The sequence below is a fragment of the Primulina tabacum genome, chromosome 12 (assembly GCF_025594145.1).
Source record: "Primulina tabacum isolate GXHZ01 chromosome 12, ASM2559414v2, whole genome shotgun sequence".
Taxonomy (NCBI): domain Eukaryota; kingdom Viridiplantae; phylum Streptophyta; class Magnoliopsida; order Lamiales; family Gesneriaceae; genus Primulina; species Primulina tabacum.
Genome location: NC_134561.1, coordinates 36,176,042 through 36,193,274, shown reverse-complemented (window position 1 = coordinate 36,193,274; position 17,233 = coordinate 36,176,042). Strand labels below are relative to the sequence as shown.

At 43.0% G+C, this 17,233-nt stretch overlaps 1 protein-coding gene across 1 annotated transcript; it reads left to right on the top strand.

The window, feature by feature from the left end:
* Nucleotides 1-4,638: 4,638 nt before the first annotated feature.
* Nucleotides 4,639-5,364, top strand: LOC142520404 (UDP-glycosyltransferase 90A1-like). Its single transcript, XM_075623388.1, has one exon. The coding sequence runs from the start codon at nt 4,639-4,641 to the stop codon at nt 5,362-5,364; it is 726 nt and encodes a 241-aa protein (XP_075479503.1).
* Nucleotides 5,365-17,233: the final 11,869 nt, after the last annotated feature.

The following is a 17,233-nucleotide window of genomic DNA, read 5'->3' as shown; positions in this document are numbered from 1 at the left end:
TAAAATTATTTTTTGAGTATGTCTCTTGTGAAACGATCTCACAAATCTTTATCTGTGAGACGGGTCAACCCTACCGATATCCACAATAAAAAATAATACTCTTAGTATAAAAAGTAATACTTTTTCAAAAGATGGCCCAAATAAGATATTCGTCTCACGAAATTGATCCGTGAGACCGTCTCACAAGAGTTTTTGTGTTACTTTTTTTTTTTTATTGAACTTGTGTTTTTATGCTATTGAAGATTTTCAATTCTATCTATGAACAATTATAATTTATTTGTTATATACAGATACCAAATTAGTACCCAAAAAAAATTTTTATATACAAATAAGACTGTCTCATAAAAAATTTATTAATATTAAATTGTTGTATAGTCAAACAATTTTGTCAACCCTCATGTATTTGTCGTATTTTATATAACTTGAACACTTAAAAAATTAATATCAATATAAATTTAATTAATGGTTCACGTTGTGCGTTTATATAATTTAATCAAATAATTATACTGTCGTTTCTGAAAATAATTTTTTTTATTTAATATAAAGTTTTGAGTTCAAAATATAATTATATAACGCAGTCTAATCATGGTGTAGACTAAAAGGCTGCGTTTGGTTGCAGGATAAAATAAACTAATGATTAGTATGTAAATGATAAAGAAAATGATTGTCGTAGATATGTAATATATGGTAGTATGTTTGGTAAGATTTTTAAGTGTAGGATAATTTTGAAATTTTTGATGAAATGACAAAATTGCCCTTCCTCTTTTTTTTTCTTCTTCCACTCCGGCGGTCCGGCGGTCCCGCGGCGGATCCGGCAGCCGACGTGGCAGCGACGGCGTCGGTCCGACGACGGCAATGGCGTTCCGACGAAGGTTCGGCGACGGCTGTGCGGTGTGGTCCGGTGTTTGTCTGGCGACAGCGATCCGGCGGCGGCGGCGGAGGTTCGGCGACGGCGACGCCGGCGGGCGGCGGCGGCGGTCCGGCAACCGAGGTGGTTAAATAGCGGTGAAGGAAGAAGGGTAAAATTGGAAAGAGAGTAGGGATAGATGAGAGATTAATAATCCTACGGAGGAAGGAGGTATTATTTTATCACATGTAATACCACCTAATCACTCATAGCAAAGATTGAGCTGGTTAATTAAAAATCGTACCAAACGCAGGATTAGGTGTGATAAAATAATCTATCACATCTAATCCGCCCAACCAAACGGTGCGAAAGATTGTTTGTGATCATTGTTGACATAATTACTAAACGTGAATACTTATTGGCTTCACCAATATTTTTTTATATATAAAAATATTAATCGACTCTAAATTTCATAATCCATCAAATAATAAAAACAAGTATTTAATATGTAAAACAAAAATATAATAAAATTTATACCGCTTATATACCAGTAGACCGGAGCACGCTTGCTTGCATCTAAATTATATTTTGAACATGTCTCTTGTGAGACTATCTCACGAATCTTTATCTGTAAGATATGTCAACCCTACCGATATTCACAATAAAAGTAATACTCTTAGCATAAAAAGTAACAATTTTTCATGAATAACTTAAATAAGATATTCGACTAACGAAATTGATCCGCGAGAACGTCTCACAAGAATTTTTGTGGTAACACACAAACATTCACACGCTACCCGTGCGTGCACCGCTTGCACGAGCCAAGAGTGCCCGAACGGATTCAAATCTTAACATATGTCGATTTTTTATACATATCAAGATCGCGTTCTAACACACAAAACCGAATCCGAACCAAATTTTGATATGTCAAAGATGGGGACTCTGCAGGTGTGGGGACCCGGGCTCTAACTCAATTATCTTTGGGATTAAGTGGATCTTTGCTAAAAAATGGGTCATAAAAAAAAATTTCTTTTAAACATTATAAATTATTTTATATGATCATACGCATGTGATAACTCTATTTATTTCATTAAAAAGAGTACATATCTTGTTCCATTTCATTTATACAAACTAGTGTTGATAACAAACTACATATCACATGTAGAACATCTAGTTGTCTTCTACGCCCGAAATCACCACGCTATCCAATCTCAGTCACGCTCTCCTTGACCCTGATCATGTCCCTGTTCCACCTGTTGTCATGAACACGTACAGACACAACAACAGCCAGATACTCCGGTGGGAACAAATCCCAGTATAACACAACGTATCATGCATATCATGCAAGCATATGTAAGATATAAAGCATAAATCAAGAACATGTATCTAATCTAAAACATAGATCAAAAGAATGCTATACATCAAATCTTGAACTTCAAATCTTTGACTCGACTCCAATCTAAGTCTAGGGATCCCGGTGTAAATAAGACTTAACAATCTCCCACCTACTCTCCCAATCGGGGTGGTGGTACGTCTTATTCCCGGACTTCGGCCCTCTCTGTATCGAATATCTACAATAGGAGTCAATCTTCTCCTACGTACCTCGACACTACGGAACATCCGGTATCTTGGCATATCTGCCAACGACTCACCTATCTCATGTGCATTGCTACAACTCTATAGACAAGGCATAACCATATCAAATTATAAACAATCTAGTATATGATTTTGGGAAACTCAAATAAGATCTAATTTGATTTGTGTCTTCCCGAATCAACATTGAATTATACCTTTCCGGGTTCAATCTTTGTCGATGTCGAAGTCTTGACGTTGAAGCTTGTCGATATCAATCTGAAATGGCAATGTCGAATAACACAATATCAATCAATAACTCAACCAATACAGGTACGTATCAATATTCATTCCCGGTACATTTCGACGGCATAACGGCACAATCTCGCAATACCGGTCAACTCAAACACCAATAATCAATAACCATAACTCATAATTCTCATCATAACACAATCTACCATGCTGAAATCTGCATAATCTCCTACACATATATGCTGGAAAATCGTAATAATCGCATACGGTAACATTTCTTCGATTCGGTTTCGATTCTACTTATCTCGACATATCATGAACACATCATATAGCTCAAAATCTGATTTCCCCAACATGCTATTTCAATTCAAGCAATAACATAACAAAACTTACATCCTTTAAAAGCCTATGATGCAAGGAGCAAGAATCTAAGCTCGGATTCAAAATCGGATGGTTAGATGTTGCACAACCAAGTTGTTAATATATCTTGAAACTTGAAGGAATTCTAACTCTTCTCTCGGTTCTTGTTGCTGGAGAATGAAAGAAATGAAGCCAATTCCTATATATATCTTGCATGGTGATGGGCAAATGGCTTATTCTTTGTTCAACACGTCTCGTGCATATGCGCGACATCACTCGGCGCATATGCGCGAGACAATATTGTCTCAGCGCGTGTCATGCACAACGCCTCGCGCATATGCGCGCCCTCAATCGGCGCATATGCGCGAGGTCCTTCAAATTTCTTCACAACTCTCGGGCACCCTCGCGCATGTGCGCCGATTCCTGTCGCGCATATGCGCGAGGTGTTCTGCCCATTTCGCGCATATGCGCCCGGTCTGGTCGCGCATATGCGCGAGACTCATTCCTCGCACAAAATTACAACTTCTTTTCGGCTCCCCCGGTCTGATCCGTTCTGTCTATAATCACATCAATTAATTAACGAATCATTTCAAATTACCATACTCAAATCCTCGGGCCTTACAACAGGCCGTGCCTGCACGGATAGCAAGAAACAAACCACGTAAATGATACTGAGATTATTTTATTTATGCTAGCTCCTAATTTGGTCGCAGGCAAGCATGTCTTATACCACTCTAAATTAACTTTTTTTTTCTTTTGAAAAATTGATAAAGCTGTATATTTAAATATTATTATTATTATTATTATTATTATTATTATTAATAAAATAACGAATATGTATTTAAATAATATAATTGTTCCACACAAAAATGTAATTTAGCACACTATATACTATTGAAAGTTAAATTTTCTTTGGATCTGTTAGAAACCAAAAGATTTAATAGAAATTTCCTAAATTTTTTTAACGATAATCATTTAAATATTAATTTAATAGAAATTTCCTAATTTGTATTAATTTTATAACGATGATCACTTAAATATATTATTTGAGAAATGATTATTGTTATCTAAGATTAGAAACAACACAAACTCATATGACGTGTCTCACATGTTAATTTCGTGAGACGGATCTTCGACTCCAAACTACTGATGACAATTTAGTACTATTTATGGCAAAAGTATTACTTTTCACTGTATATATGGATCGAGTCGATCTATATCACGGATATAAACATGTGAGACTCAATAAATTGATATTTACAACCTTCTAAATTTAAATTTTTATTTCAAATTTTTTATTTAAAATAATTTATCAAAAAGTGAGTAAATGATGTATAAAATAGGAAAAATTGCAGTTTTTGTTATGCTTAACAAATTAGATCATATACTTGAGGTGGTTTTTTATTTTTTTTAAAATAAATAAACAATTTTTACATATAAATTATTTTTTAATATTGAAATTTAATAAACACATGTAATTTATAATATTTATTTATTTATAGCCGCCATATTTATACAGTCAATAACCCCTCGGAGCAGGGAACCGAGGGCGTTATCCTATAAGATGGGCTATCTTTCATTTCATAAACTACGACTAAGAAAAATCAATGGGTTCGATTTCCTGCCCGCACTTTGCCATCTTCCCTTTCTTGTCCCAAGGCCACACCATCCCTCTCCTGTACCTCTCCCGCCTCCTACGGCGGCGCTCCATCGTTGTCACTCTCTTCACCACAGCCGGAAACTCCCTGCGCATCCGCGCATCCCTCCAAGACATGGACGTTTCCATTATTGAACTCCCTTTCCCGCAGAACATAGAAGGCGTTCCTCCAGGTGTTGAAAACACTGATCAATTGTCATACGGGTCCTCCTTTCTCCTTTTCGTTAGAGCAACAGAACAGATGCAGGAGAGCTTCGAGAAAGCCCTGGAAACCCTCCAGCCTCCTGCTTCATGCGTCATCTCCGATTCATTTCTCTGGTGGACTCTGAAATCTGCGCAGAAAATCGGGGTGCCGAGGCTGGGTTTCTTCGGGATGGGGAACTTTTCAGCCACCATGTACCAAATATTGGGGAGATTCAGCCCACATGCGGGTACAGATTCATTTGATGAGCCCTTTTCGATGAATGATTTCCCTGAGATAAAGTTGACAATGAATGATTTTGAGCCACCGTTTGGTGATATTAATCCCTCGGGGCCTTTTGTAGATTTCATGATGGAGAGTGATGATATCCCGGGATGTCCGGATCATGGATGTTCCCGGGACGTACCGCGGACGTCCCGGGATATGAAGCATATCCATGGATGGTGCCCGGGTCAGGAGGATAAAATATTCTAACCGGGCCAATAAAGCGACCAGATGGATCAGCACCTGAGTCATGGAATTGCCCGGGATAAAGAGAGGATGGCTGAAAGAATCCATGGAGGAGCCAATCAGTCAGAGGCCGGGCCATATGAGCACCCGGAACATAACTCCCCGAGACGTTATACACCTGGGCTCTTATAAGAAATCCCGAGAAGTATTTTACCCTGGCCACCTCGATATGAGTGAAGCATTTAATGGCGCCGACCTGATAGAGCATGTACAGCCGACTTATCTCTGACAATAACATTAATGGTTGATAAAATCAGGGGGCTGGATGTGACTAGTACAAGATTTGACATGTCAGAACAATAGGGTATAATCAGCCACCCTATTATAATTAATACTCAAACACGAAAAACGAAGTCATCATTGCATCCTCTATTCTAAATATCATGTTCTTTACTTGCATTTACTCTCTATTCAGAAATTGAAATACACATTAAATACTCTCATTTATTGTTCCACACCAATTTCACAGCCATAACTTGGCTACATTGGTTTTATTGCTTGAGTACCCTGCTGACTTAAGCATCGGAGTGGTCACGCCGGACACCCCTCCGGCGCATATTCACGTGGTTACTTTCTTGTTCGCAGGTCCCTCAAATCGCTCGAGAAGTCACAATTCAAGTCAAACGTCCAATTCAAGTTTCCTTCGATATTTTGATAGCAATCTCGGCAGAGTTCTCGACCCGACTCGTCCATTTCGCCCGGGTTGCATCATTGGCGCCGTCTGTGGGAAATTCTGAGTTCTAAGGCGTTGATATGGCCCCTACTAGAAGAGCAAACCAAGACACTTCTCGAGTCCAGGACGAGAACAATACTCGTCTTTCTGGTGCAGGTGGCCCTCCCCCTAATGGTCCTCAACCCACCATTCATTTAACTCTCGAGGAGTTAACAAAGATTATAACTGATGCTGTTAAGATGGCTACGACAAAGATGGCCACCACTCGTCATTCCAGTCATCCTGAGCAGCAACGTGAGCAGCCGAAAGAGGAAGAGAGAAGGGAGGAGGATAAGGAATCGAGCGCGGGTTATAAGTCCCCCACCGTTGCGAAAGAATTAGGGGAATTGAGGAAGAAAGTCAAGATATTGGAGGGACAGGTTGGTTCTAAGGGCAGTGCTCCAGTTGTAAAAGGTTGCCCGTTCTCAGATATCATTGTCCGGGAACCACTACTCGGGCATTTCAAGTCAGCCAAAATCAAGGACTATGATGGGAGTTCCGATCCCGAGGAGCACCTCGCTCGTTTCGAAAACATGGCCATGTTGCATTGTTATGGAGACCAATTAAATGTAAAGTGTTCCTCACCACCTTATGGACTCCGCACAAAGATGGTTTGAAAGGTTGACGCCACAAAGCATCAATTGCTTTGAAGATTTTCAAAAGGTATTCTTGCATCAATTTAGCAGCAGCAAGAAGTACAAGAAGACTGCTTTCAGTTTATTTGAGGTAAAGCAGAGGCAAGATGAAACCCTAAGGACGTATCTCAAAAGATTCAACCGAGTGGCCCTGGATGTGCCGACCTGTGCACCCGAGACGAAGACTACAACGTTCATGCAAGGGTTGTGGGAAGGGGATTTTTTCCGATTCTTAACTAAGAAATTGCCCGGGAACTTCGAAGATCACTTATCCCGAGCAGAGAAATACATTAATATGGAAGAAGCGCAAATCAGAAAAGAGAGGCCTTGAAGAGATCAAGAGGAGACCGGGCTGTCAAACCCGAAGAAAGATCTCCCAAGAAAAATGGCCCAGGACATTTCTCTCATGTACCTTTAAGAATTGCCCGGGACCAAGAGATCCAGGAATGTAGTTCAGATATAGCCCCGCTTCCCAGTCCGACAGGAAGAGCATCAAGGCCAGAGCAGAAAGGGTATTGCACCCTCCATAAAGATTGTTCCCATAACACCAATGAATGCCGGATCCTGGGGAAGAATCCATTAGGCACCCTATGCCAGCATCCCATCCTCCTCGAGATAAGTCTAGACAGCCACCTTGGTTGTCTAGACATCCCAGACCGAATGTTCCTCCAAAATCAACAAATATCCCGAGCGGAAGAAGGGGAGAAGCAAGTTCTCGGGAAGAAAAGGGCAGACCAGTAGAGAGGAAGGACCCTTCCCCAAGCCGAGGAGTAATCAAAATGATTTCGGGGGGGTCCAATGATGGCGATTCCAACCGGGCCCGGAAAGCCAAAAACAGGAGGGAATGCTTAGAGGTCGATGGGAGGGAGAGAGACGAGCCAGTCATAAGCTTTGGACCAGAGGATCTCAGAGGAGTTAGTCTACCCCCACAATGACGCTCTTGTCATTCAGGCCCGAGTGGCTAACTACGATGTGTTGAGGGTATTTGTTGACAATGGCTGCTTTGTCAATGTCATATTTAAGGAAGCCTTGGTCCAAATGGATCTGCATGAGTATCAGTTAGAGGCGGTTGAGACTGCCTTGTTTGGTTTTGCTGGACATGTTGTGTATCCTGAGGGGGAAATCACTCTACCCTTGACCCCGGGCATTGGAGACTGACGAAGACTGTGATGACTACTTTTACAGTGGTGGATGCCCCATCCTCGTACAATATCATATTAGGAAGGCCGACCATGAATGAGATGAGAGCCGTGGCCTCCACTTATCACCAGAAAATCAAATTCCCAGTGCGAGGACAAGTTGGGGAAGCTAAAGGAGATCAGCCCTCTTCTCGGAGGTGTTATGGGGAGACACTCCTGGTAGATCAAAAAAAGGCAAGGAGGGAAGGGAAGGAGAAAGAGTGTCAAGAGGGGGTCAAGGAGAGAGATGTGCACTTGTCGCTGAGGAAGAACAAGAAGTGGTGGAAACTGAGCTAGGAAAGCACGTCCGGGTGGCCCGAGACATCAGCCCATCACCCGGGTAAATCTCTTGCAATGTTTAAAAACTAACATCAGTGTTTTTGCCTGGTCTCAACAGGAATTGGCCGGGATCTCACCCCAAGTGGCCGAACATAAATTGAATATCCTCCCGGGATCCCGGCCCTGTGAAGCAAAAGAAGAGGCATTTTGGCCATGAAAAATATAAAGTAATTAAAGAGCAAGTAGGAGAGTTGTTAAGGGCCGGGCATATCAGGGAAGTTCAATTCCCTACCTGGCTATCAAATGTGGTTCTCGTCCCAAAATCCACTAGGAAATGGAGAATGTGTGTGATTTCCGGGACTTGAATAAAGCATGCCCAAAAGATTGTTATCCACTTCCCCGGATTGACCAGTTGGTAGATTTCACTTCTGGATGCGAGTTATTAAGCTTTCTGGATGCATATCAGGGGTATCACCAAATCCCCTTAGCTCTGGGAAGATCAGAATAAAGCAAGTTTTATTACCTCCGGGGGCACCTTTTGCTATGTCGTTATGCCTTTTGGATTGAAGAATGCGGGGGCTACGTATCAACGCTTGATAAATCTTGTCTTCCAAAAGCAAATAGGTCGGAATATTGAGGTGTATGTGGACGACATTCTAATCAAAACCCGGAAAGTCTCCCACTTCATTGATGATTTAGCTGAAACTTTCACCACTTTTAAAACAATATGGAATAAGCTCAACCCGAGAAAGTGTGTGTTCGGGGTCAGGAGTGGTAAATTTTTGGGTTTCTTGGTAACTGACAGGGGAATCGAAGTTAACCCTGAGAAAATCAGAGCAATAATGGACATGCCTTCTCCTCAGTCTGTCCGAGATGTGCAGAAATTAACCGGGAGAATCGCTGCCCTGTCGCGCTTCATTTCCCGATCTGCCCATCGGAGTTATCCATTCTTCCAAGTCCTAAGGAAAGCGCAAAGATTTGGTTGGGACGACAATGTGAACAAGATTTTCAGGACTTGAAGAAACATCTGGCTGAATTGCCTATTCTGGCCAAGCCCGGGGAAAAATTATGGGTCTACCTCTCTGCCACTGAATTTGCTGTTAGCTCTGTACTTGTCAGGAAGAAGGAGCCGATCAGAAACCGATATACTATGTCAGTCACGCCCTTCGAGGAGCGGAATTAAAGTATAGTGAGTTGGAAAAAATAGCATTGGCCCTGGTAATGACCTGCTCGGAAGTTGAGACCATATTTTCTCTCACATCCCATTGTGGTCTCCCACCAATTCTCCCCTTGGAAGGATCATGACTCACGCCGAAGTCTCCGGAAGAATGGTCAAATGGACTGTGGAGCTCGGGGAGTATGACATTGAATACAAACCCCGAGCTGCTATAAAGCCCAGGCATTAACGAACTTCTTAACAGAAATGATCCAACAAGTCGAAGAAGAAGTATGGAGGGTGTTTGTCGATGGCGCGTCAAACTTATCAGGGTTGCGGAGTGGGGGTGGTCCTAATTGCCCCATCAGAAGAGAAATCAAACTGGCTTTGAGGATTGATTCTAGGGTCACAAATAACGATAGCAGAGTACGAAGCTGTTTTGGCAGGGTTACAGGCTGCCCGGGAAGTTGGTGCTTCCCGAGTCATTATTTATTCTGACTCCTAGTGGTTACACAGCAGATCAAAGGGACGTAGAGGCCAAGAACGAAAAGATGCTCAAATATTTAGGGCTCATCACTGCCGGGCATCGTCTCTGACAGACTGGAGTATCGAGCGAATTCCCCCGGGAGGAAACTGCAGAGGCCGATACCTTAGCCAAATTGGCTGCTTCCATGACAAATATAAATACCCGGGAGATTCCTCTGCTTTACCGGTTGGTGTTATCTATCGAGGAAGAAGTACCCCCGATCCAGAAAAGCTCATGGATGTCTCCTATTGTGAATACATGGTACATCAAAAGCTCCCAGAAGATCGAGCCCAGGCGGCAAAAATCAAAAAACAAGCGCCCAGGTTTGTCTTCTTGAATAATGTTTTGTACAGGCGATCCTATCAGGGCCCATTACTCAAATGCTTATCAGAAGACGAGATAGAGTACGTCCTCCGGAAAATACACGAGGGTATGCTGTGGTGCACACCTCGGTGGAACAGCTCTGTCTCGGAAAACCATATTGGCCGGGTTCTGGTGGCCTCGGATGAATCAAGATGCTGCCTTACTTGTTCAAAAATGTCAAGGTTGTCAACACCATTCTAATTTTCACCACACGCCCAGCTGCAAGTATGCAACCGATCTCCGCATCATGCCCTTTTGACCAATGGGGTTTGGATATTGTGGGCCCTTTCCCCATAGCCCGAGAACAGAAAAAATTCTTTCTTGTGGCTGTGGATTATTCCTCCAAATGGGTAGAGGCCGAGCCATTAGCCAAGATTACCGAGGATGAAGTCATGAAATTTCTTTGGAAGACATTGTTTGCAGATATGGCATCCGAGGAAAATTAATTTTAGATAATGGAAGGCAATTTCAGGGAAAAAAGATACCTCCTGGTGTCAAGAAATGAAGATTATTCAATCCTTCACCTTAGTAGATCTACCCTCAGGCTAATAGCCAGACTGAAGTGACCTAACAGAATCATTGTACAAGCATTGAAAGCCCGACTCCACGGGAAAGGAAAAGATTGGGTGGAAGAATACCAAGTGTCTTATGGGCATACCGAACCACACCTCGATCAACTACTCGGGAAACACACTACAACCTTGTTTACGGTTCAGAAGCAGTCCTGCCAGTGGAGATTGGACAATCTTCTACTCGGATAGAATCTTATCCGAGTAACAATGATCAATCTCGGGCCATTGAACTTGATTTAGGGGAAGAAAGAAGAGACGAGCAGCCATTCGAATGGAAGCTTATCGCATCGGGTGATGAAGTCCTACAATAAGCATGTCTGGCCACGAAATTTTCAGGTTGGGGACTTGGTTATGAAGAAGATCAAGCCCGTAGGTGATGTGGGAAAATTAGAAGCCGTTGGGAAGGACCCTTCAAAGTAATTCGAAGAGTCAGCTCAGGTGCAGCTTACTTCTCCGATGATTCTCAGAGACACTCTCTCAAGAGGCCATGGAATGCTTTTCATTTAAAGAAATATTATGTTTAAAAGCACGTGTATCTATTATTCTCATCAAATAAAAAATGGTTCAGGGAAATGTCTACAAAGCCCAGGGACCCGCACCCTGGTTATCTACAAAGCCCAGGGCCCAGTACCCTGCCGGAGGACCCGTACCCCGGCTTATATCCCAAGTCCACGGGACCCGTTACCCCGGTTCTATCCTAAGTCCAGGGACCCGTACCCTTGCCCGGAGGACCCGTACCCGGTTATATCCTAAGTCCAGGGACCCGTACCCTGGCCCGGAGGACCCGCACCCCTGGTTATATCCTAAGTCTAGGGACCCAGCCTGGAGGACTCGCACCCCGGTCATCTACTAAGACACAGGGACCATACCCAGGCCCAGGGACCCCCACCCTGACTATTTCCTAAAATCTAAAGACTCGTATTTTGGCCCGGGGACTCGCACCCTGATCATTCTTCAAAGATCAAGGATTACATCCCGATTTAAAGGTGTTTGGGGAATATTGATTAAAACCTACAAGGACACTGAAAGCAAAGTATTCGTTCAAAATACTAGACTCAAGGAATATAGGATTCTTTCATAACGGTAGAAAATTTACAATGGCACGGAAGCCTGAAGAAAAAAACACTGAGTCCTAATCTATTTTGGGGCCTTGACCCTGATCCTGCTTCTCTTTCTCGTCCGGGAGGGATGCAGTGGCCTTCTCCAAGTCTGGAAAGTCCTCCGGTCTGTGGGGACAAGACCCGCCTCTTCAAACTGCTCCAGACATTTGTTAAAGCCATGTTTGAAGTAGGGGAAGGCTTTATCAGCCAACATCTTCTTGAACTCTGGGGACTTCAGAAAATTGATCATTTGTTCCTCTTGGGCAAGTCTTCAGGAGGCTTATTGTGGTCTGAAAATCCTCAGCCCGGACGCGGGAGGACTCTGCCTCTGCCCTTGCTGCTTTCGCCTCCGCCCGGGCCTCAGCAAGCTCCACTTGAGCCAAGTCCATTTGTTGTTGCCAGTAGGACTTTTCCGAGCCAAGACATGCTCATGAAGGTCTTCTCAGTCGGTTCGTCTCCTCCTAAAGCTTATCGTACAGTTCCCGGGCAGAGGTGGCCTGTGTGTGGGCCTTTTTAGTAGCTTGAGCCACTCGCTCAAAGGAGGCCATGAGCATTTGCAAACCCTGTAAACATGAAAGATTAGAAAAGAAAAATTGATATAATAAAATCAAATGGTGACAAGTAGAGATACTTACAGAGAAGGATCGAGCTACCCCTTCGTGTAGCATTTCATTAGGGTGGAGCCTTCGTAGGTGCCCCACCTCATCAGAGCGCAGAAGGCCCCGAATCATCTTCACGAGATCCGAACTGACGTCATCCCCAAAAATATTGGGAAGATTCCCAGGGCCTTCCACCGGAGGGACCAGCAGGATGATCCGGTGAATGGGAGGAGATCGGACGATCTCCTCCGGTATATCCTCCAAAACCACCGTCTCCATGACCGATTCCTTGCGGCTTTCCTCTTTCTATGATTCAGAGGAACCAGATCCTCCTCAGCAGCTTCGAAAGTGGCTTCCTCCCGAGCCGTCTCCTCGGTCTCAACATGGCGCTCCTCGGCTTCCTTGACTTCTGCCTCAGCCCGAGCCCGTCTTTCCTCCTGTTCCTGGGCTTCCCGGGCCCTCTTCTCCGCCCGGGGGCCTTCTTCTGCTCGGCTTTTCTCTTGGCAGCGGCCTCCTGAAAACTCGCCCTGATCATTTCCTCCTCGGCTGCGTTACAAATCAGCATGTCAGATGGCTAAGCATGTAGAGGATACATAATTATAGAAAAATAGTTACCAGCCTGCGACCCAGGATGATCGAACTCATCGATCATCTGGTCCACGAGGTCTTCAGGCCGGGACCCGATCCCGTAATGAATTAAGTTGCCCCCCCAATCAATACTGAGGATAGATAAGATTGTTTCTCTAGAGCACCCCAGGCTTGGGTAAAGGGGGGGGAGGAGTTTGTAGTCCGGGGAAGCTCAGGCTATGTGGGCATAGAAGATAGAAAACCCAAAGCACAAGTGGGGGAGAGTCGGGAATTGAAGAAAGAAAAATTTTGTCTTCACCCCTTCAAAGAAGAAGGGATGTCAGTTAAAAATCGGTAATCCATTCGGGCCATGAAAGAAAAGACCTCGTCATTAAACCGGCAAGAATAAAAATAATGAAAAATCGAAGAGTTGATCGAAGAGATTTCATGCGGAACAAAACAAAAGTAGCTGCCATTATCCTAAAAGCATTAGGGTGGAGGTGATTGATGGGAAGATCAAAAAACCGAGCAATGCTTTTCAAAAAAATGGTGAATCGGGAAACGGAGCCCGCTCCTAAGTTGTTCTAGGAAGAAGGTATGGAAGCCGGGAGGAGGGTGGTCCGGTTGATCGTTTTGCTCAGGGATTTTGATTTATAACGTGGATGGGATAGAACCTAGAGACCTACATCTCTTCTATACTACCGGGCGAAGGGTATAAGTTACCCGGTAGAAACCACAAGGGCCTGTAGGGTTCCCGACAGGACGGGAGGAAGACACTTGGCTTTTTTTTTAGTGAAGGGGTCGGAAGGAAGTACAGGGAATACCTATGGGAATATGAGCAGATTGCTCGTAAGGAGTTGGGGAATTATCTTCTGACCGACCCTGACATTTTTACCCGGAGGTGGAGGAGGTGGAGTTTGACATGACGTAAAGGGTAAATGTGAGAAGGGAGAAGAGACTTACTAGGAAGGAACGAAGATGATGACCCGTAGTCGATGAACGGAAAAGGTCGCCGGAGTGAGATCTACGTAACGGAAAAACTCAAGAGAGGAATTTGGCAGAGCTTCGTTACAAGTTTGAATTGGCAAGTGATTTTTGGAAAATCGGTCCTGCTATATATAGAGGAGGTAAGTGATCTACAACGTTGATCTAAATGAATCGGACGGACATGATCAAGCCTCGGAAATTGAGCGGCATGATTAGGCGGGATAATTGAAAAGACAGGCGCATAAACCGAGACGCCATGATTATTCATCTGCTCGGAATATGTACAGACTCTGACAAATTTCAGAAGGAACGTGTATTATGGCATCACATTAAATGCCCGGGGAAAACTAAACAACGATATTATTTTAAGCCCAGGTGGTACGAGGCCCCGGCATATTCTGTTAAAGGTACGAGGCCCCGGCATATTCTTTTAAGCCCAGGTGGTACGAGGCCCCGACATATTCTGTTGAGCCCCGGTGGTATGAGGCCCCAGCATATTCTTTTAAGCCCGGGTCGTACGAGGCCCCCAGCATATTCTTTTAAGCCCGGGTTGTAGAACCCGTAAATTAGACTACGTATAAGCCTGCATAATTCTAATATTTTAAAATGATTTTATTGCATGAGTATTTAATGCTTTTCTTTAAGTTTATTATTTTATGCAGTCGTTTAAATTTTTATCTTTTCAGTAATTCAATGAGGCCGGACTGGAGTTGAAATTTCGAGATAAAATTTAAGATTTAGAAAACATTTCCAGAATTTATTTTAGCTAGCAAGTAAGTTAATTTAAGTTAAAAGGAGGTTTGAGGATTTATTTAAGCAACTTGAGGTGAGTAGAAAATAAATTCATTTAAGTTCATAATTAAGGGGTTAGTTCACTAAATTATTTAAAAAGATAGGTAAGCCTTTTAAGGGTTATAAATTTACTAAATAATCAACATTTTCCCTCCACTTAATTAATGAATTTCAGCCACCCTTAGTGTCTAGACTATTCCTTTGCCAACTCACCTTTGACCCATTCTTTGTTATGTTAGCATGCTAATCCTTTTTAAATTATTAGTCAACCTTAATTAATTAATTAATGAGCATTATCCTAGTCTAGATTAGCAAGAGAATTCGGCCACCTCATTCTAGAACACCCCAACAAATATTTGGTTAGCAACCAAAATTCAAAATTCAAAAAGAGTAGACTTGGTCTTGCATTTTCCTTATATTTTGCACCCATCTCCCTCACTCCCCTAACCACCATTTCTTCCCTCCCCATCACCGAAATCTGAGAGATTTCAGAGCCTATATTGAGTTATAAATCGTGAGGTGCTAGGGGAAAAACAAGAGAGAAAAATCAGTAGCAAACAAAGTAGCATAAGCGCTCCACCTCCCTCCGCGCCGTATCGTCTCATTCTTTCGTTTTTCTTTCAAACGAAACCAGGCATGCATATATTCTTCCTTGACTCTTCAATCAAGTCCTATTATCATCTATTTTCATTACATGATCATCATTTCCATGGCAAAAACCGATATATATCAAAAAATTTCAGAAAATAAAGATGCAGATTTCGGCTTTCATTCTGCTCCTCACGGGTTTCAATTGTTTTGATGGTTTCAGGTATTGGTTCGATTCCAGGCTCCTAAGGCGACATCTAGACATGTAATAGGATGCATTAAGACCATGTTGGTCCATTCAAACAAGCCCCATGCATGATAGAATTCGAATTTGACAGCAACTCTTCAATCTTAGCCATTTGTGTTTTCGAAAATCCAGCTTGCTGTCAAAAGGGAAAAGTTTCTGATCTTGGCTGCCCCAAGGCCTATAGCCATGGTTAGATCACCTCCCCTAGCATGTCTAAGACGTGACTAAGTCACCCTTTTGGTGGCTTGGTCCATGGTGAATCGGTTTTTAAATAAAACTCAAGAACAGCCCCTGCACCCTTCGGCCCTCTTCTTTTTACAGCTTGTGTTGTTTCGATTTTTTTGGGAATGGTGTGATCTTGGTTGGCCTATGGCCCTTAGCCACGGTTTACACCATGCCCCTAGATGTCTAGATTGTGCCATGGCCAATCAAATGGCCACTGGAACAACACGAGACAGCAAACGAAGCACAACACTACACACGCATGCAAGGTGTTCTCGATTGGAACTTTCGGATTGTTGCTGGGGTGATGCGAATTGTGGCTGGCCTAGGGCCCTTAGCCATGGTTCAAATCCTTCCTTGGGATGTTGGTAAGAGGTTTTTTTCGGTGGTTCAAGCCCCAATGGCCATTAGCCTCGCAACCGACGCAAGAAACCAAAGCACAGCTGCTGTATTTTTGGACAGCAACTTGCTGTGACGGTTCAGTGGCTCGTTCGAGTTCTCGGTTGGCTTTTAGCCTATGGCCTTGGACTGGACAGTGCCTCATCGAGTTAGGAAGGTCATGTTTTTGGCCGTTTGTGATTCGGATCAATTTTGAGGTCGTACGAGAATTTACGGTGCGATGTGCCAAATTGACTCTCGAAAGAGCGTTTCATGTTTTGGCCTCCATTCACCTAGATTTCGACCCTCCCCATTTTAGGAGCATTATTTCATCATTTGGGCGTATTTTAATCATGACTACATGATGGTTCAGTGTTGGTTCGGGTTGGTTCGGAGTCATGATTAAATACGAAGTCGTTGGGCGTAATTGTCACATTTTCGAATGTTATTGCATAGTTTGGTCCCCTAAAGCTATTGCATATTTTTCATGGCTTATGTAGGTTGCAGCGAGCCTGGGAGCGATCCAATCCATTCAGTAAAATTATTGCAGGATATTTAATTATGTTGATTAATTATATTACGTGCAAAAATATTCATTTTGAGATTTATGCGATATTGCTTGTGGTCACTTTACTATCATGATTAAACCCGGTCGCCAGTTACCGGTCAGTTCAGTTGATTCACCCAGTATATTGTGGCAGTAGTCTGATCAGACGTACATTATTAAACCCGGTCGCCAGTTACCGGTCAGCTCAGTTCAGTTCAGTTCAGGGACCACTTGCGTAGACCATAATCTCACCAGAAAATTATTACATGCTATTTTAGTACAGGACTCCAAGGAGCAAACATTTTCACTATGATTTTCAGTTCAGTTATGCACGGATTATAATTGTTCATGACAAGTTATTTTCACATTATGCCTCATGACATGA

Coding starts and splice junctions, on each gene's coding strand:
- LOC142520404 (XM_075623388.1), top strand. CDS start 4,639: ATGGGTTCGATTTCCTGCCCGCACTTTGCCATCTTCCCTTTCTTGTCC.